General features: G+C 41.1%; 1 protein-coding gene across 2 annotated transcripts; it reads right to left on the bottom strand.

Annotated features, from left to right (window-relative positions):
- Positions 1-288: 288 nt before the first annotated feature.
- On the bottom strand, positions 289-16926 carry LOC102089049 (serine/arginine-rich splicing factor 5). 2 transcript variants are annotated; one of them, XR_010472957.1, is made up of 9 exons: positions 16691-16926; positions 14230-14368; positions 10432-10502; positions 9577-9663; positions 7200-7269; positions 4137-4387; positions 3333-3406; positions 2743-2853; positions 289-1805 (listed from the first exon to the last, which is right to left on the bottom strand). XR_010472957.1 is itself a non-coding variant. In XM_065064386.1 (8 exons), exons 2-8 carry the CDS (start codon positions 14353-14355, stop codon positions 1514-1516), a joined length of 831 nt encoding a protein of 276 aa, XP_064920458.1. In that variant the 5' UTR covers positions 14356-14368; positions 16691-16926; the 3' UTR covers positions 289-1513. The 2 variants fall into 2 exon arrangements, 1 of the variants encoding a protein (XP_064920458.1); XM_065064386.1 differs by lacking the exon at positions 4137-4387.
- Between the last annotated feature and the right edge of the window lie 4089 nt (positions 16927-21015).

A 21015-nucleotide genomic window follows, 5' to 3' on the forward strand; every position in this document is an offset into this window, starting at 1 on the left:
TGTTTGAACAGGTGGACAAGAAGATATCACACAAATCTGTCTGGAAGGACTGCAGAAATACTGTCTGCCATCTGTGCAAACAGCCACTGATGGCCACGACAGCAAAACCTTACTCTGTCCTCCTATTAGTCAGCATCTGGTTACTTATGTGTCGTGACTGGTTCCTAGTTTACATTTTGCTTGCTTCCATATGGGTACACCTTCAAATAAATTTCCCTGTGATCACGTGTGGAAGATTGTATGAAGTGAACACCAGCAACAGTAGAATTGCTAAACAAAACTGCAAGGTAAGCCAGAAAAAGTTTTTATTTTATTAGGAATGGTACATTTAAACACACATAAGACTTTGGGATTAATTTACATATTTTTCCAAAAATGTTTCCCTTCTTTAACGATACAGAAGTTAAAAAAAATCTAATTTCAAATTACAAGAACAAACAGTATTTGCAGTGGAAATTTCTATTAATCAAAACAACTGTGCATCCAGGAAATTTAAAGAAATTATCCTCTTTACGCTTTAACATGATTAACTTTTTCTGTCACAACTGACTACACTTTTCCTCAGATTTTTTGCTGTTGTCATTTACTAAAATAACCTTCCTTTCCATCAAGTCTATTGCTAGTCATACACATGTTATTCAGTATCATACGTTTGGGTATGAGAGCTATGTCACTTTTATAAACATCAAAAACATGGACATGCATATTGACATTTTCTGTGCAGTTTTATGGAGTCACCTGTCAAATAAGGCCCCTACATACAACACCACATACTAGTGAATTACTGGAAAATTAGTAGAATGGATTCCCAATACTGACAACTGGATGGTATGTTTCATCTTAACAGGAAATACCAGCTTTCATTACTGGTTAACATTGTATTGATTCACTAACCAAGTGAGCAATATTCAACTGATTGATGGGTATTCCTGAAAGTCTGTTGCAAATTAAGCATATTATCAATGTAATTTAAAGCTGGAACTTAAACAGCCTGTAAAGCCAAGCAACAGGGAAAAAAAGTGAACTCTAAACTAAATTCAGCTGGTCCACTCATTCTTACACAGAAAAGTAGCCACACAGTCGTAACGGAATAAAATCTATACTTCCTCTTCTCAGATTTAATACCAAGGACAAAAGCTAACGTAGTATTTTGGAAGTCAAAGGCCTTGCAGGTGGAGGGGAAAGTTTGGGGCAAGAGAGGGAGAAAGCAGCGTATTGTCTCATCCCATTACCTCAGCATTATGTGTACATAATATATCTATGATATAAATGTTTACTAATAGCAGGGAAAAAATAAAAAGACTTCCCACTCCAGACTTCACTGAAGAGGAGAAAGCTAACAGCCTCTCCTCACAGAGATGGCCTATTTGATGACAGGCACTTTGGCAATGTAAAAGGAGGTTATCCTCTCATCATCTTAACTCTTCCCCTCCCAGTTCTCATGTATAATTTGTCTCAAGTCTTCAAGAAACTTGAATCAAATTAAATGCATTAATACATCTCTAATAGCAGGTTAACTGCGGCTACGAGCAGAGCTCGACCTAGAACGAGATTTTCTTTTAGAAGAAGAGGGAGATGGGGAAGAAGCTAGCAAGCTGGAGCGGTGGCTTTTCTGGGAATAGCTCTTCTTAGGTGTACGACTGCGAGAACGAGACCGGGATCTGGATCGGGACCGGGATCGGGACCGAGATCGGGACCTAGACCTTGATCTTGACCTGGACCTGGACCGGCTGTCCGATCTGGAAGATCCTGTAGACCTGGACCTGCTGCGAGATCTTGAGTAACTCCTTGATCGAGATCTGCTTCTAGAGAAACACAATTAAAAGCTGTAGTCTCACCCCCTATTAAATTTAAAGTACTCAGTTTAAATTCTCAACTACTTTATATGCACAGCACATCCATTTGAATGTGCTACACACAGCATTCAATTATTTCAGAGTGCTGCAGATTTCTGCTAAGTTCCATCACAACAGTATCTTCTTAGGCCAAGGCTACCAGGAGCTGCTACGCCTTGACATTCTCTGCTAGCATGGCAAAATATGAGCTGCCTAATTAAAGATGCCTTCCCCCTGCCCCCACCAGGAGGAGACAAACAAATTTTTAGTCATCTATAGAGAAAAGCACAGAAATGAAAATGATACATGTGGTATTTATTATCTCTAGAAACACCCATGTAGATTACTTAGGATTTCTTTCAAGATCCGACAAGTCTTTAAATGCAGTGAACATGAGCACATTTTAAGGCCAGAGAATTTAACACCTTCCTTAGTTATGCATCCCTTTTCTCATGAAAATACAGAGAGACAATGAAGAAGCTGCAGTTAACATGTTTCTTAAATGACTAAACAGCAGAAGTGCTTTGGGAATAATGCAAGCAAGCTGTTTTTCTTTTATTCTGATGAAAAAGTTGTTTTTCACAACTATTTGAAAGACGTTTTGCAGGACGGTGAAGCAGCTTTTCATTAAATTAATAATACCAAAATTAACAGCTTTTTTAAAAAGTCCTTTTATTTAAATATAAATTTTTATCTTAAAAAGAAAAGCTCCTTACTCTCATCCAAAAGTGCTCTGCTTACCCTGTTTTCAGCAAGTTAGTTCTTATCTAAATTTGTTTACACTGCTAGAAAGTGGTTCTGTGCGGTGACATGTAGCTTGGGGCCAAAGAATCAGATAATAAACTTTGGCATCAATAGTACCCAAATCCATACCCTCAGCAGAATTTTATCAGGTCAGGTGACATACCTATGCCTTCTGTGATCTTCAGTCAATCTAATTCTGCGTCCATTCAGCTCAGTGCCATCCAGTTTTTCCAGTGCACTCTTCATATCACTATAGGATGCAAATTCCACAACCCTGTACACCATTGGGAAAAGAAGAAAAATTTTCAGAGAAACTGAAAAAGCAAGAAGAACAAGTTTGAGCCTTTTTCAATCTGTTGATTCATAGCTTGATGTCTTCTCTTCTGAAAGCTAATTTTTAACTTTGTTAACAGGAAAATGTGATGCTAACAGTCCTAGCGATCTGTACCTCACATCTTCTTAAAGCTTACCAGAGCTCTCAACTGCAATGAGATGGAGAAAATCCAAGAAGCTACACAAACCTGCACCAGCTGAGGAAGTATCTCTCAGTCCTCCATTAAACTGCATTCTAAAGCTCTCCAAGAAACAAAATACTTGCAGACTCCCCTGCCCTATTTAGATTGTTTTTTTTTTTAATCAGAAGAAGTTCAGCACCTAAGCCAAAGATCTGTTTCATTTATTTTACATTGCAAGGATAATCTTGCCTTTAACAGTTTTAGTTATTGTACGGATTTAGACACAAAATGAACCTACCCTTCATTCCTGTTGTTTCTGTGTGCATCCACATAGGTGACCTCCCCTGCCTTTCTCATGACATCTTTCAAGTCCTGCAGTAAAAGTTAACATTTTAGCCTTAAACAGATGACAAATAAGTCAACCAGCAGTAAATAATGCCTGCCTAAAATTTTCTCTGCTAAAACTGCTTAATGCTTTTTATACTTTATAAAAAATATATATAATTTAGAAAAGTTTCTGAATCAGCCTATGTAATAGCAACTGCCTATAGAAATGATCCCTCATTTTTAGAACCACAGCGAATAAAATATTGCTTTTAAAATAATCCTGCATCCCAAGGCCAGCTGTTATGAAAATAAAATGCAACACCTAAAACATCAACATATGTACTGAAATCAGAATGGTAACAGATGAAAAGCAACATAGTATTAAATGCAAATTTTCATTACTAAACACCCCAGCTAAATGACGATCCAATATAAGTAGACAAATTCATTCTATATGCCTCACCTCCCCCAACTTCACAGCAAAATTAAAAGCAAAAAGGTGTAATTACTATAAAACTAATAATTTTACAGAGGGAAAAAATGTTTTTATATTTCACCTGAATATCTGTCACGCTACAGTGCCACGTCAATAGACACCCTTGTATTTAACTTAATAGTGGCTAAACATGCAGACACTGTAAAATTACTTGTTCAGCAATAGGATAAAGTACAAACAAGTAATATAAAAGGTCATTAAAAAGCTAAACGTTCTTGTAAGTTTAAGCAGTACTTTTACCAAACAGTATCTGGTATTTGACAATTCCAGACTACTTACCGCAACATGCCACGAGTGGCAGATGATACAAGAAGGTACCTTAAGCAAAGAGTTGCTTGTCCAATACCTAGCTGGCCAAGAGGAACTCTCTTACATGAGAAAGGCAGAGTGATGGCTCATAGCAATACGCTTCACGGAGGTACCAGGGGCCCTGAAAGCACTGGACATAGTCGCCAGTCTCCAGAAGTGGCTAAAGAACCCGAGGATGACCTGTGCTAGCCAATCGAGATCAAACCCAGGCAAACCAAGATCTAGATCGCCAAAAAACAGAAGTGTCATAGGAACCAAAAGGCAAATTCAGAACAGGCCAAACCCTAGAATTTCAGCCACTAGAAAACCCCCAAATCTTTGGTTCTTTTTCCTCCACACAAGAAAAGTGAGGGTTAACCAAATCAAGGTTGTTAGAAGAGGTTCAATATGCACTTGGTTAGAAATACGCTTAGGGAAGAAAAAAATACAAAACAAAAAGCCAAGAAGAGTTTTAGAACATGTCCTACAGAGTATAACATGGCTTAGTTTTATCTAATATCTTAATTAAAATTAAATAATTTTATTTTTAAAACTAATAGATATTTTCTTTGTTTCACCTGTGCTTAACACAAATAAAGCTTAATGGCAAATGAAAAATGGGCCCTACAGCACCACTAAAAATAATACTTCAACCTCAGTATGTTTAGTCCCATTTGAAAATGAAGAACAAAATTTTGGCTCTGCTCAATTTGGTGAGATCTTAACCAGACTAGGACTGGTAAATCAAAAGGAAGTTAGAAAACGTTTATCTACAAACTTATTTTCTAATTCAATAACTTCAGCCTTTAAAATTCAGGCCCTCCCAGACTTTCCACAATATACACTGAATCCTAAGGATCATCATAATGAAATATCACTTGTTACAGTAATGTCCACATGATTAAGATGCCAACATTATTGCTCAAAAGGGAGTAAGGGTGCATGTGTTAGAAAAGCTCAGGGTATTTACTATCATTAGGGGAATGTTTTAAAGTTATCTCTTCTTACTTAACCTGTGGAACAGTCAAATTTTATCCTAGGTTTACTATTCTGCTTCACCTTAAACAGCACAAGAATACCCTGTTGTCCTTAGCTGCAACGGAAAATAAGGTATAGGACAACCATAAATCAGAAAAACACATATTAAAAATTACATCTTGATGTAACACATCTACTTTTCCCAACTGCTTGAAAATTCCCAGATACTGAAGAGCTAATGAGGGTGGATGGAAAGCTCTGAACATGCAGAAATATAGGTTTGCTAAAATACAGAGAATTCTGACAGTGTCTACTACTTAGGTATGAGATTACCTATTAACAATATAGCCAACTATTTGAGGAAACTGATCTGAATGCATTTCTTTTTAATATCCCATCACAATAACTTTTTAAGGAGACAGAAGTTCTCAAAGCATGGGGATCTGCACATACCAAAGACGAAATTATGCGTGTAAGTTTTAAAGCAAGATTCCATACCAACTGTGCTTGCTAGAAGCTCAGAGGTTAAAAAGGAAGAGTAATGCCACTACTGTTAATGTATTAGCTACTTTAATCTGATGTGTAAGTAGCATAGTTAAAAGAAGTTAAAGCACTATAGTCGGTATCAAAGCAGCACCACTTTAAAACTAAATAAGGCTTGCATATGGATGTCAGCTTCAAATGATTTCTATTTAGACAGGTATCAATAAGTCTCTTATGCTAACTTACCATATATTTAAGAGAGTCATTAAACATTTCATTAGAAAGCTAAAGATTCATCAGTATGAAATGTGAATTGGGAGGGCTTCAGTTCAAAACAGTATGTACAAATAAAGCCATTATAAATATTCACGAGTAAAAAAATTACAAAAACATTAAGGTTTTTTTCAAGTTATGAATTTAATACTAAACAGTATTATATGATTTACTCTCCTTAACACTCCATTCTAGCTTACTTCTCTCATCCCTACTGTCATTTCCAAGTGCTGTGTTTTATAACAATCTCTTCATATATGTAACTGCATAGCATAACCAGAAGATATTTAGATGAAAACCACTTGCTCATCACATCAGCTCAGAAGTTGTTCTTCTAGTTATTCAATAATTAACACAACTGTACAATTATGAACTTTTGAACCTGTCATGCAGAAGATAAACAAATGTAGTTTGACCATTTATCTGCATGGACTGTACCCAAGCTCTTATGAAAGACACCAGCGGCGTCCCAGGCAAGCCACACAGCTCCCTCATGCGGATTTAGCTGCAAGACCAAGGTTTTAAACATGCCACGTGTCCTACTGCATCTTTCAGTGCACTAATTAAAGTATCTTTACTCAAAGAATATAAAGATTAATGAACAAGACTAAACTCCACTATTCAGTCACCTTTTGTAAACAGCATCTGTTGCTGTGCCCTTACAAAATAAACTTTCTATAGACTGTATACTGCGCAGAATACAACTAAAGGAATTGATTATATGGTTATTCTGTTAAAAGCCAGCTAAAAATTATCAAAACATTAGCAAGGGGTGGGAAAAAAACAAAACAAAAACAAAGACATGGTAAGGAAGCTTCAAAATATAATTACTGAAAGTTTGGGAATATCTATGGTAAGCATACTTCACACAGTAGCTTTCCAAAGACTCCTTTTAATGACATATTACCAGACTTCTCAATCATGCATCATGTCACAAAAATATTTTACAAAACATAGAAGAGACCATAAATTTTACCCAAAACAAAGGCGTGCACTTCCAGGTGTAACAATACAAAGAGATGGATGCTATGCTTCAATAATTTAGAAACAATCTAAGAGTCTTCAAAAGTTTGATCAGTTGGTAAACACATGTAAGAATCAGTTCCCAACCACAAAATCTAGTTATAGAACTATTTGCACAGCTGTGAAACAAGACTTCTCTAAGTGTTTGAATGCTAATTTTTAGTAATCACTGAAACCTTTTTGCTTATTTTTTATTCAGGTTAAATATTTATGATGGCTTTATTAAGAAATTAGGCTGAGAGCAGCCTACTTACCAGGTAGGAAAATAAGGTGTAAAAAAAGAAGATATTAACTCACCTGCCAGCTGATACGGGATGAAAGGTTTTCAACTATGATCCTGTGTTCAGTACGAATAGGAGGTCCATACCTGCCAGAATGGTTCAGAGGAAAAAAAAGTTTCCAGTGTAAGGAATTTAGAACTTAAAAAATCTGATGTTTTCTATAGTTTGCTGAAAGATTTAAATATTTTCCTTGTTGCTGGACTGCAGATTTGATTCGCCCTAGACAAGAAGATATTTAAGAGTCCACTACATGAAGAGACATGCTACAACAGGGTTAAAAACAATTTTGATTAAAAAGTTTATACCAAGGCAGTGAATAAAGCCACCATTTTTTCTAGATACACTGAAATAAGTGCTTAGTAGAATGAAAATAATGTAAAGAGAATTAGTTTCATTTTGGTATTTGACAGGCTTGGCTCTCACATATGGTTTTGGAGGATATTCACGTAAAGGGGCAATATAAAACTTTATTTTTCAGTTGGTAGGATAAATTCTGCTTCATGTCATGGAGATAGCAGGCAGAATTTAAAGGCATCTTAGCTCACACTTCTAAATTCCAAATAACTGTTAATATTTATAAATGCATCCATGACCTATATTAGATAATTTTGTGGACAAAAATACTCTTATTTTAGTAAAATGAGAGCGAGATAAGTGGTTGCCCTGAAATAACTGTGGCAGTTCACAGTTCCTGAATGAATGCTGATGTTTTTCACTTAACTGAAAATTAAAGACCCTCTCAAAAATTAAAATGTGGCTTGAAAATGTTCATACAGAAGAGTAAGACATCTGGAAAGAATACTGCCCTTACAGGTCATTTCTGTTCCATATCCACGTCATTCTGAATCCAAAGGGATATAAGAACTATGGAAAAAGGTATGCTAGCCTTTTGATAAGTAATGCAGGATCCTAACAATGGTACTACTTCATATTACTGTAACAAGATTCAAGAATGAAGAACACTGACCTTAGAGAAAATTATTCTCATCTTCTCCTCCCAGAGAAACATAATCCTAAATTGTGCGTATTGATTTGTACACTGAAGCACAGACAATTTCATCTCAGTGCATACCTCAAAGTGTCCCAATTTTTTTCAGAACATCCAGATCTTCCGGGCATTTAAACAGAGGTCCCAGAGTCCCAAAACTGGCAGGCTGAGTCTCATTTTTCCATTATTGCAAACCGCAGTCTCTTCCTGTCTGGCATCGGCAGTCTGACATCATGAACATGACTACAACGTCAGACGCCCACGACCTTCAATCACACTTCCTACTTTAAAAGTCCAGTTTTAGCCTGGACCTCGGACCAATTATACCGCATCAAGGTTACTGCCACTAAAGAAAAAACAATCTAATTAGCATATTTGCATATGCAAATTAGATGTTCCAGACACTGGTTTGTAAATGGCAGCAATTCTGACTTTGAAACAAACACAAAGGTTTATGTCAGTTAAAGTCTTCGTCTTTCTTCCAAACTCTACTCTGTAGAAACATTTATAGCTGTGGCCTATGCAGAGTAATTTATTCCGTGCATATTTACTTCACACAGGTAAATATAAAATACAAAGGTGTAATGTGTTGTTGTTTGGTGGAATATATGCAAATCTGCAGAGCTTTCACAAACTCCACTGCGAGTTGGCACAGTGTTCACCACTGGCTTAAATCACTGAAAGTGAACAACTCCACAAACACTTGATGTCCACTACAGGTACTCTAGATACGAGCTATGTTGTGTTTTTCAAATTCCATTGTCAGACAGAGGCTCTCCTTCAGCAAGGCACCCACTCCACCGGCGGACTTAGTCAACTGGTATTTGCACACTTTTGCGTATCCTAGTAACTTGTGCCCTAGCATTGTTTTTCAAATATAGTTCCTTTTGTATGCTGTGCTGAAGTAAGTGTTTTGATAACCATACAACTGGAAACGTGAAAGCTTGGCTAGATGGTAAATACCCTGAAGTATGGTTCTAGAGTAATTCTACTTAGCCTGTAAGCTCAGTTTAATGACAAAAGCCTCAGTAGAGCAGCTCTGGCATTTTTCTTGATTTAGTGTTAAAACCAGTCAATCCAACTGCAGCATTACTTCTTCATATCATTTACGCAACAGTAGGAAGCAACACCAATGTAGTGCCTACAACATGGAGAGGGAGCATTTCATAGCAGGTTTGTGAACCTCCGCGAGCCAGTTAAACTGCTTTAAAATCCATCTTCTCCTCAGCCAGAGAAGGTAAGTAATAGCAATGGACCTGCAAGGTTTGAGAAGATGAAACTTATTTTGTGAAACTATACAAGGAAACAGAGCTGGACCCCTAACTCCAACCACTAGAAGAAAACAGTATTTCAGTACAGTTCTTCAGTTACTGTGTTTGTAGGAAACAGAGTCCAGACCACTCACCTAGATCCACTCTGTGAGGGGTAATAACTGAACCGTTGTGAGAATCTGCCCCTTCCTCTTCGGGCTCGAGCATGCTCTATCGTAACCCTTAAGACAGGAACAAAACAAGCAAACAAAACATAAACCCCAAACTTCAACTATTTGACACTTAGATCTTTCACAACTATAAGCACATGTGCATAAACAAGAATTATCTTGCCCTTGCAAGGATTGATTTATAACAGAGTTGCTGGCATTTCTTAAAGAGCCAGAACCGTGGTACCATCTTGTCTCATTCGTCTCCCTCAGACTTGGATGAAAATTGTCATAGGTCTGTAATTCAGACTGAAACCATTAAATTGGCTCAACCAGAGCCCAAGAAAAATCACAGAGGGAAAGAGTACCAAAATAAGTAACAACCACCTAATGACCTAAACCAGCTTCCATAATCAAAATAAAAATTACTGTAGCAAACAATTACTATAGTCCACATTGTTGCAAACTGAAGGGCAACACTCCAAACAATGAGAGGTTATCATCACCCTATTTTCTGAAGTCGACAGATAAATAACAAAAAAATAAGTTTAGTTAATTTTTACTAATATTTCTAGTGATAAGACCTTGAATTAGCTTTGAAGGAGAAATAAGCGCAAGCGGAGAAAACAGTCAGCCCTGCTCCAAACCACCCCCAAACTATCTCTGCCTTTTATACAAGATTGTACCTAGGTTCCAAATGAATCTCTTTAGGTAAAGTTATGGAAGGTGTATCCCACCACAGAGCCACAAGAAACAAACGTCAGAGGACAAACTAATGCACTGTATTTCGATACAAAGAACTTTTGCTGCTCTTAAGGGAAATTATGGTATCACGCTTACCTTTCATCACACAACTCTTTACCATTTAGTTCATAAATTGCATCATCAGCGTCCCTGTGGTCTTCAAATTCCTAGAAATAAAAAAGGAATAAAAAAGTATTTTCCCTCATAGTATAATCAAATGCTAAAAAACATATTTTGTTTATAAATTTTAGATTTCTGCAGCAAGTATCAGCCAGAACTTTGAACAGGGAAGTGGATTCCTAGTATAGGGTGTTTCAAAAAGATGGACCCAATCTGAAATGTATACTGCTTCGAAACTGGGTCCATCTTTTTGAAATGCCCTGTACGTTTATGACTGAAAAGCCAAGATGGTCCTACTCATGATCATTTCTTCTCCTTCCACCCTGCAAACTCCCTTTGCCCCCCTCAGTCATTTCAGTATAATTATTTGCAGGACCTACATAAAACAAATTAATTAAATTACCTCAGTTTTTACAGAAATACCTAATATGCTTTCTAAAAAAGAGCTGGGGGGATTACTTCAAGGCATTCAGTTTAAAACACAGCCCTACATACAGGGAAAACCTACATAACAGCACGAGCTGATCAACTGCAAACAAAAGCAGAACTGTGCACTCCCAAAACCCTTTCAAGAGTTCTGATGCCAATTAAGTTCTCACTAATTTGGGAAGGAAAGTGTAAACCAGAGAAAAAGCCCTTCTGATTTGTTTCTGAGCAAATTAAATTCTGTGATTCTGTGACAACTCTGGCAAAAAAAGGTGCCTGAATAAGAAGAGTAAGAAACATAAGCCTTTCTTCAGCACTGGTCACCTGCAGGCCTGGATCAGCTATAATACGCAATTTAATATACTGTTGCAATGGAATCTGTCACTTCACTTTGGCAGCAATGCTGCTTTAGTCAGCCTGATTAGCCTCTGCTCGCTATCCAGCCCACTGGTTCTTGGCAAAGCTGTTAGTACAGCTCTGCAGGAAACTAGGTCAAGAAACCCATCCAACTGAAAAACGGCACACTTTGTTCAGGAGGTGTCGTGAAAAAGACAGTGTTATTTTTCAACTAGATCAGCTTCCCAGGTAGGTTCATTATGTGGCTGAACAACTGTGGTAACACGAAATGAGGCAAGGGGAGAAAGGAAAGAAAAAAAGCAGTGAGAACAAGCAGCTGGGTAGGGACTGCTTGAACCAATACTGCGGATAGAGAAAAAAAAATCGTGGAACTGCAGCTTGAGAGCAACAAACAGAGAAGAAACTTCTCAAGTTGAAGAAAGCGTTTGCATAAAAAGTTTTCCAGAAGCAATACCGGCTTAAGTAATCTTCCCCTTTTGCACTGAAATCTGTTTCACTAGCAAATGAAACATCACACATCCTTGCATGATGATGCAAAGACTGAGAAAATTCATTTATGCACGGTATTTAAGAGTATCACAGTATGTTTGGGATTGGAAGGGACCTCAAAAGATCATCTAGTCCAATCCCCCTGCTGGAGCAGGAACACCTAGGTGAGGTCGCACAGGAACATGTCCATCAATAGTTAACACCTACAAATGCTATGATTTCAGTTAGTTTCTAACAAACTGAATGTTTGCAAGTCTACCTAGCTTTATGGTCGGAAGTTCGAAAACATTCTGCGCTGAAATCTACAAAATTTAAGTAAATACTATTAGATTCAAAGATCAAGCAATTATTTAAATCAAGCGCAATGAAGTACGCTTTTAACATTACAACAATGACCAATCAAAATCACCTGGTTTTGTAGCAGGTTTACAAATTCAGATTTTAAATAACAAAAACTAAAGATGAACTGACAGCCCATGATAAATAAGGTACCGCAAAGGATAATTCTATTCAATGTATTGACAAATGATCCGGATGACAGGACTGAGTGCACCCTCACAATTTTTGTGGCTGACACCAATGAGGAGAAATAGATATACCAGAAGAAAAAACCACCACATAGACAGACCTTGACAGGCCGAAAAATTAGGCCAACAAGAATCACAAATTTTAACAAAAGATAAATGTGAAGTCCTGCATCCGGGCTAGAATAATCCTAAGCATCAGAACAAGCTGGGGTCTGAGTGCCTGGAGTGTAGCTCTGCTGAGAAGAACACGGAAATCCTTGGGGAGAGTCAGCCAAGTATGAGTCAGCAGCGTGGCCTTGCTGCAACAAAAGCAAACTGCATCCTGGGCTGTGAGAGTACAGCTAGCAGACCAAGGGATGTGACCATTCCACCCTCCTTGGCATTTGTTAGGCCACATCTGGAACACCATGTCCAGCTCTGACCCATCCAGCTCAAGAAAACCATTGAAAAATTGGAAGGGGATCAGCAAAAGGCCACCAAAAGTTATCAGAAGGCTGGAGAACAAGGAAAGGGTGAGAGTGCCATGTTTATTCAGCCTGAACAAAAGGCATCTCAAGGGGGATCCAGCTGGAGTCTTCCAAAACCCAAACCACAGTTACAGAGATGCTGGAAGTGCTTTCCTCATGTGGGTGCACAGTGATGGGATGACAAGGTAAAAGAGGGCAAAGTTTTGTTCAGATGTGAGGAAAAAATTTTTCATCATGAGAACAATACATTTTTTTAGGCAGAGTTATTGGACAATTATTTAAGCATACTAGTGAGCTTTGAAAAGAAAATGCTTCTGCTTAGGAACTGGAGAAGAGAGAAAGGAGGGTTGGCTGACTCATGTACAGGTGTTGAACAGAAGTTGTTCCCGAATGAATCAACAGCCCTGCCCAAGAAGAGAGGAGAAGAGAAACACTCAGGGAAAGGTGATTGAGAAACAGCAGCAAATAGAAAAGACATGTTAAGTAAACTCAGGCTCACATCTAGATCAGCCATTTACCTCTGGACTTTAAGAGACAGGTATTTAACTGCTGGCAGTCAACAAGACATAGCTCATACTGCAGGGCAATCAGGAACTGACACATGTAGGAGTCTAGATACTTCTTATATAGATACTCACAGATACTCATATGAAACTACAGTAAGCAAAGCCTGTTTTATTGTTCTTTTCTCATAACTTCATTTAAGAGATTGATCTTGGCCGAACGAATGGCATGTAAGCCTGCCATAGCGCGATGGCAGCATGTCAACCCGTCCAGATTGAACTCACTGCTCCAGAACAGGTAATTCCTAGTTCTCAGGAGATAACAATTAAGAAACAGACTGAACCTGAGTTAATCTGGGAACCTGTAAAGCTGTAAAAATTTGGACAACAATTTAGAAGCACAGAGCTCTAGAAAGCAGTGGTAGGAAACTAAGATACCATGAACTGTGTATTTAATTTAGTAGTCTGACAGACACAGCTCCTGTGAACATGTATGGATGGTGAATACACCTAACTTTAGCTGCACAAGAGTTAAAAGCTGTGCTGCTTAAAGCAAACAGCATGCAGCTATTACATATGCTGTCTTAGCCAAGAACTTTGCTTTTATGTAAGGCCATTATTTAGAGGTATGACCAACCAGACTAGAAGTAAGACAGCAATAAAGCGGTTCTGTATAAACCTTTCTCTAGGTCAAGACTTTGTCAAGTTTTGTAATGCCATAATGGGATATTTATACTGTCTTCAGAAAAAAGGGTTAAAATTTAAGTCCACAGAAGACTATGATCAATATACTTAATGTAGCTAGACTATTACCAAGATTTTAAGCAAAACCTGGCCAAGACCAGATAAAACTGTAATCCAAAAATCTGAAAAGCAATCTGAAATGCAAGTTAATATTTTCCATTTCCCATTTGAACTATTATACTCTTACACATCTTCCCTTCCTTGATATCAGCATAGCCAGGCTAGTACCTACAAAAGAAAGGAAAACAAGGTATTACTTACCACAAATCCAAATCCATTTTTTAGATGGATTTCTCGTATGCGTCCATATCCTTTGAAGAATTTCTCCACGTCCCGTTCCCGAGCACGTGAGCTTAAGTGTCCAACAAAGACCCGGCACCCACTCATCTTAAGGTTGATGCTGAGAAAGAAAACATCACTGTTTATCAGATTAACAAACTTAAAATGGGGTGATTAAGATCACTTTAACCTCATAACTCTTGGTTGAATAGGATTCCATTTGATTGTCCTCCAGGTGTATATGTTAAAAACCCAATTCTCTATAGCCAGAGAAGTGAGAAAATCCTGTCTTACTGACTTCTAGCAGACTCTACACAGACCTCCCAGTTTTGTCCTTTTTAGTCTTACCACTAAAAAAACTTCTTGTATCAGAAACAGTTTTTGTTTGCTGTTAGACTAATAAGGCTTTTTTATCACAGATCAAGAAAAAAAACATTCAATAAGCTCAAAGATGAATTTACTGGGCTAACAGCAGTCAAAAAAAGAACAAAACTGTTATGCTAATCATTGGAATAGCAACATAATACACTGTAAAACTTTTACTTTCATCTGAAATAACTGCTGCAATAAAAGTTATATTAGCACCCCAAAGATAAACAGTAGTCATCAAATTATTTCAATTTGCACTAACCATAAATTATCTTCTTTTAACAGTCTATCAAGTTATAAAGAAGAAATATTCTGTTATTATGAGATTTCAACAATGGCAAAAATAAACGTTATTTTGGATATTCAGATTTTCAAAACTATCTACTGATGCAGGATACATAATTTGAGAAACTCCATTGTTTGAGTATGCCACTTTTTCATTTTATGCAATTAAAAAATTTCTTGTAACTAGAAAGTTTTAATTATTTGGCTCTCTCAGTGATCTTGCTGTCAATCAAAAGGCAAAGAATCCAAGCCCTATAAGAGTGGCAATACAATGTGATCTTATATTACAATACTGGGCTGTAAAGCAGACAGAGTAAACAGACAACATATCATGCTAGCTGTTAGCGTAGTTCAAGACCATTTGGATGCAGTATTTTGAATTAGTGTGATTTACGTTCCTTGTTAACACTCATTAGGTTTCTATTGATTAGCTCCATTACTTGGGCTCACTGTGCAATGAGAGTGCTAGAACTTCGGAAGACAGAATACAGGGCTTCTTATGGGGCAAGGGATAGAAGTGTGACAGCACTTACTTAACTCAGCCTAAACTGTTTGTGAACCATGACCTGAGATGATACCTATTTCATTGGTTCCACGTGAAAAGTTTTCTGCTTCCCCTACAAGAGTCTAAGCTGCCCTTTGTAACCGTTTCTCCTGTGTTGCTCACACTCGCATTTTCATGTCGTGGAAATCCAGTTCAGAGGACTGATCCAGGTCCATCACAGAGTAGCAAGTCTTCTGACAGATTGTTTTCTCTGACGCATCCTTACCACACAAACATGGGCAAGGCCAGCAGGAGGTATTAAGGGAAAGACAGGCCTTTGCAGAGGAAGGACAGACTTACATAACTTTGTGTTTTAAAACATGGCTGAACAGCCGCTTTGGCAACAGCACTTGTTTTGGGAACAACACAGACCGACAGGTTAAAACTACTACATAATTACCGTTCAATACTTTTTAGTTCTTAGTTCCAGAAAAACAAGGTGGGGGAAGACAGAAGAATCACAAAAGGAAATGAACATGAGATGGATCGCATGGCCTGAGTAACTGTCACAGATACAGCATAAGACGTGCAAACTATCTGTCCGTGTGTTATTTACTCAAGCACCAGGGAGTACAATGGCTGCGACATCTTTTGGAACACCTGCAAGTCGCAGAGATTCACACGTTGTCCCTAGCACAAAGCAACCGCCTTTGCTCACAAGACACCACACGCCGGCAAAAACCACTCGGGAAACATGGGCCCGCAGCGAAATACCATCTGCTCGTTCGTCTTTCTGAGAAGCGGGGTCGGAACGGGGCTGCTTCCCCAACGCAGGGGGAGCCTCTCCTTGGGTTCACGGTCACCGAGGCGTCGGCCCAGCCCGAGGCGCTCGCCCCTCCGGCTGTCCCGGCGGGGGCGAAAGCTTTACACTCGTGTCCAAGCCCTGACGTCTCCCAGCCGTCCTCCTGAGCAAACCGGCCGGGACCAGCCCTTCCCACGCAGAGCCGCGGGGCAGCGATGAAGCGCGGCGGCCCCCGCGGCCTGCTGCCGGCGCGCCCCGGTTACCCAGCGGCCTCCGCCGAGCGCCCGGCCCAGAGGCCTGCGCGGCGCCAGCGGCCTGCACGGCGCCAGCGAGGCCTCCGAGAGCAGCTTCCCTCCCCTCAGCGCGGGGCCGCCACAAGAAAGGCCGGGCCCGTCCCCGCGCCGCGGCACGGCCCGGCTGCCAGAACCCTGCTCGCAACTCGACGCCCGACCCTCCGTCGGCCCTCCCGCCGCCGAGCGAGCCAAGGAGGCGCAGACACTCACCGTCGCCGAGCGCTGAGTCCTGTGGGCCGCGAGGAAACTGCTGCTCCCGGCCGCGGCGGCAATGGCTGCCGTGCTCCTGCGAAAGACCAGCCCCGCCGCGCGCCCCCAACGGATGCTGCGCAACCGCCAACGCCCGACTCCAACTCCCAGTGTGCCCCGCGGCGGGCTCGGCCGCGCTCCGCCCCGGGCTGGCCCCGTTGCACGCTGGGAGATGTAGGCGCCGGGGCCCGTCAGCCGCTGGGCTCGGGCGGCTCGTTTGAGCAGGCGCGGTGGGGGAGATTTGTGGGGATGAGGGTCCCCGGGGCGGGCGGCTTGTGACCGGGAGGAAAGGGCTGCCGGAGGGTGCAGCGGGCGGGCCAGGCTGCAGCCCTGCCAGGTCGCGTTGCGAGGTCGGGGTCGTAGGGCCAGGGAGAGGCCGAGAGGGCTCCTGGCGCAACCAGGCCCGGGCTGCGGGGTGGGAGCGTGCGGGGAGCCAGTGCTTGCCTGGAGCACCCCGAAATAAACCGATGAGGTGATGCTGTGGGTGTGCATCCCTGCCCTGGCTGCTCTGCTTCGAGCTGAACTGCCTGTGACTTCTGACCAAGACGCGGAAAAAGAGCTGGGTATGTGTAGTGGTTAATGAGCGGAGCAGCAAAGGCACACATCCGGAGAGCTACACGTTAGCTCAGCAACCACAGTTCTGCCAACAACAGTTGGCATCCCCAAACTGCCACCGCCTCTCTTCAGCACGGAGAATTACGCCGCAGTACTGTTGCTGTGGCAGACACCAGGGGGAAACCTTGGGTGAGGAAAAGTGGCTGGTAAAGATACAGGTTTGCGTGGAGGTGCTGGGCAGCAGCGGTTTTCACCTGTGTATACGTGGAGCACACTACTTTTCTGGTTTAGCAGTGTCTGAGATGTACTTATTTTATGGAATTGTTACAGTGTAATTCATGACAGCTCACACGATGATGAGCAAAACAGAAATTGTTATCTTTCTTCAGTATAACATAGCTTCTTTAACCTTCACTGTCCTAATGCTTAAAATATAGCTACAGTTAGTTTTGCCTGTTTTTTTCCCTCATCTGATAGCACCATGTCTGCATTTCCTTATTTAACTCTGAGTGAATCTCTAAGTTACATTTATGACACTATATATTAGATTCTGGCATCATTCAAGTTTCTTGCCCTCTAATTATTCTTTAGGATGGAGAAAACCTATACATTCAACATCCATAATAAACAGAATCATTTAGGTTGGAAGGGACCCCTTGCGACCATCTGGTTCAACCCCCCAAAAGTTTGCCCAGGACCATGTCCACTCAGCTTTCTAATATCTCCACAGATGGAGGCTCCACAACCTCTCTGCACAACCATATCCTATGTTTGACCACCCTTACAATAAAAAACTGGTTTATTGTGTTCAGATGAAATTTCATGGCTTTTAATTGTCAGTGGATGCTACTGAGAAGAATCTGGCTGCCTCCTCTTTGTTCCCTCCCATCAGGTAGTTACACACATTCAGCCTCTCCGGGCTGAACAGTCCCAGCTCCCTCAGGCTCTCCTTATATGAGAGATGCTCCAGTTCTGCAGTTGTCTTTGTGGCCCTGTGCTGGGCTTGCTCCAGTAAGCCCACGTCTCTTTTGTACTGGGGAGCCCAGCAGAGGACACCACGCTCCAGGTGTGGACTCACCAGTGCTGAGTAGAGGGGATCATGGCCCTTGACCTTCCAGCCATGCTCTGCCTAATGCAGCCCAGGATACTGTTGGTATTTGCCACAAAGCAACTACTGTGAACTCTTTTTGTTAAAAAAATGGAGTAACATGACAGCTTTACAAAGCTAACTGTGGTAAAAAAAAAAAAGTGGGTAGCTGCAGCTTACATATGTCTTACAACTTTCAATACAATGTTCAGTTGTAAGGCTGTTTTACTTCTTTATTAGATAAGACCATCCAGGACACTCAAAATGGCAGGCCTGTGACGCCTCCTATGCTAATTCTGTGTAGGCAGCAGAGCTGGACTGTTACAGGAGTAGGAGCAGAATCTCTGTGCCTGTGTGCTCAAATTGCTGTGTAAGACTCTCAGAAGCAGAACGAAGTTCCTTAGGTGGCAGTCTTGGAATGCTATGGGAATAATAGGGATTTGAGCTACTGGCAATAATGAAGATAAATCATACTGGAAGCCGAATTAAAGCTTTTTTGGTTTTATCCTGCATCTCTGCAGCCTCTAGGATCGTGTCAGTAGGGAAGAATGCTGCTGTGTGCCTGGAACACAGCACTGGCTGCTCTGGTGCTGCCTGAGCCAGGCTGGAGTCCCACTTTCCCTTTCTTGGTTGTGGACACTCTGCACAGGTTGTAAAAGGCATGAAATATATCATTAGAAGAATCTGCAGTGTTACCCATAGTGTGTGGGTAGTGTTTCTGGAAGCTATCATGTGCAAAATCAACTTTCATAATAGAACTGTATTTTAGTTTCCTCGTTATTTTGCTTGCACAAAAGGATTGGTCCCTCAGAAGACCATCTGAAAGCCCTCTGGGAACTATTAGCGTCTTGACTGCACACCTACAAATGTAGACAAATACTCAGATGGAATCAGGATACTTAAAAAACACAATCTGTTTATTGCTGGAGTAAATTAACTGCTTTCTTGTTTCCCCAAAGAAGACATTTTCTTTTCTCTGTGGTAGAAAGCAGAATGTTGTGGTTCAGTACCACAGATTAGATATTATGACTTATTCAATGAAGAAGTAGCAGAAGAGAAATTCTTCATGAAGGTGCGGTGATGTTTGTATGTGCTTAATAATAAAGAAGGTATAAAATGCTTTCTCAGCTCTGCTGTTTAAATTAGTCCTTTGTTTTAGGCAAATCTGTGCAACGAAAGCCACAGGATTCACAAAGAAGGCAATGACAGCAATGAAGGAACTGGGGGGAATGGTATGGGAAAAGGTTTGAAATAGTTGTAGGGGGACTGCAGCACTTGGACTGGAATGCCACAGAGCTGGGCTCAGTTTCTGCTCTGCCACAGACCTCCCTGAGGACCACAGGCAAATCGCTTCTGGCTGGAGACAATAATCACTCGGTTGCCTTCACTGCAGCACCTAAAGCAGAGGTACCAGCTGCCAAGAGGGAATCCAACACCTAGAGCCAGGTCTTGCACAGAGACTTTACACCTGGGGACCAAAAATGTCCACGTGCTAGTGAGTGAATGAGGAGCTGCTGGGAAGCAGTGATGAGAGATGTAGGTCTTAATGTCCTGCCCTTGCGCAGCACGTACACACCTGCCTGCAGCTGGGAAACCAAAGCCTTGTTCCGCTTGGGATCCACAGCTCAGAGTTGTCTCAAATGAAAGTGCCAACATCTGTTTCTAGTGAGGACTAACTAAGACTTGTTCTTTTCTTTAGTTGCCAAAAGACATGTCGAGACCCACAGCTACCTTTTGTAAAATAGTCTATTGTATGAAATGTCCATCACTCTGGAGGCTTGGGTCTGCTGTCTTCCTCTGACTGAAGATTCGGGCTCCCACAGAGTGCCCTGACCACAGGCTGAGCCCGTGGTGGTGGAGGAGGTAGGCTCCTCTCATTCAAGTGGCATCACTGTGGAGCAGGTATCTGAGGGAGAGCAAGTTTCAGGGCAGACCTAATGGCTGGGGTGCTGGGAGAGGTGTACTAGGCTCTGTTTCCCACCATGAGCCTTTGTTCTGTATTTTATCCTTTGACTGTTTACCTGAAAATACCTAAAAAACGTCTCTGTCAGGGAATGAAACACAGCATTCCTCCTGCAAACTGATTGCCCAAACCATGAGGATACGGGTTCATGCTTTCCCCCTTATTGCTTGATGCTTATTCTTTATTTCACAGACAAGTGAGGCTGGGGAGATGCTGGTTAGGGTGTAGTGATGGGAGGTGGGGATTGCCTGAGGAAGGATGAAGCCTTGAACTTTTATAATTCTCCTTATGTGAAGATCTTTTAGGCAATTATGCTCTTAGCAAATGAGTGGCAAACCCACCATGTGGCTTTGAAAATAAGGCAGCCAGTTTGGCTGGTTTGTACTGCTTTTTGTACACGGGGTGAGGTTTGTGGCCCCAGGTGATGTGGGATGTTTGTCAGGGGAATGCTCCAGCCCTGATGGGAACTGTCACAGGGGCCCACATGTCCAGTTGTTTCAATGGCCCGTTCCAGGCCTACTCCAAAACAGAAATGTGAGCATGCAGAGAAGGCTTAGGTGCAACAGGGAAAAGCCTAGTGAGCAACACCTCCAGATTTGGGCAGCAGCTGAGCAGAAACTGCTTGGATTGCAATTTTTAATATAGGCTTCATATTTCTACCTTCTAGTGAGATCTAGCTCT

Source organism: Columba livia, chromosome 5 (assembly GCF_036013475.1).
Source record: "Columba livia isolate bColLiv1 breed racing homer chromosome 5, bColLiv1.pat.W.v2, whole genome shotgun sequence".
In the NCBI taxonomy this organism is placed as follows: domain Eukaryota; kingdom Metazoa; phylum Chordata; class Aves; order Columbiformes; family Columbidae; genus Columba; species Columba livia.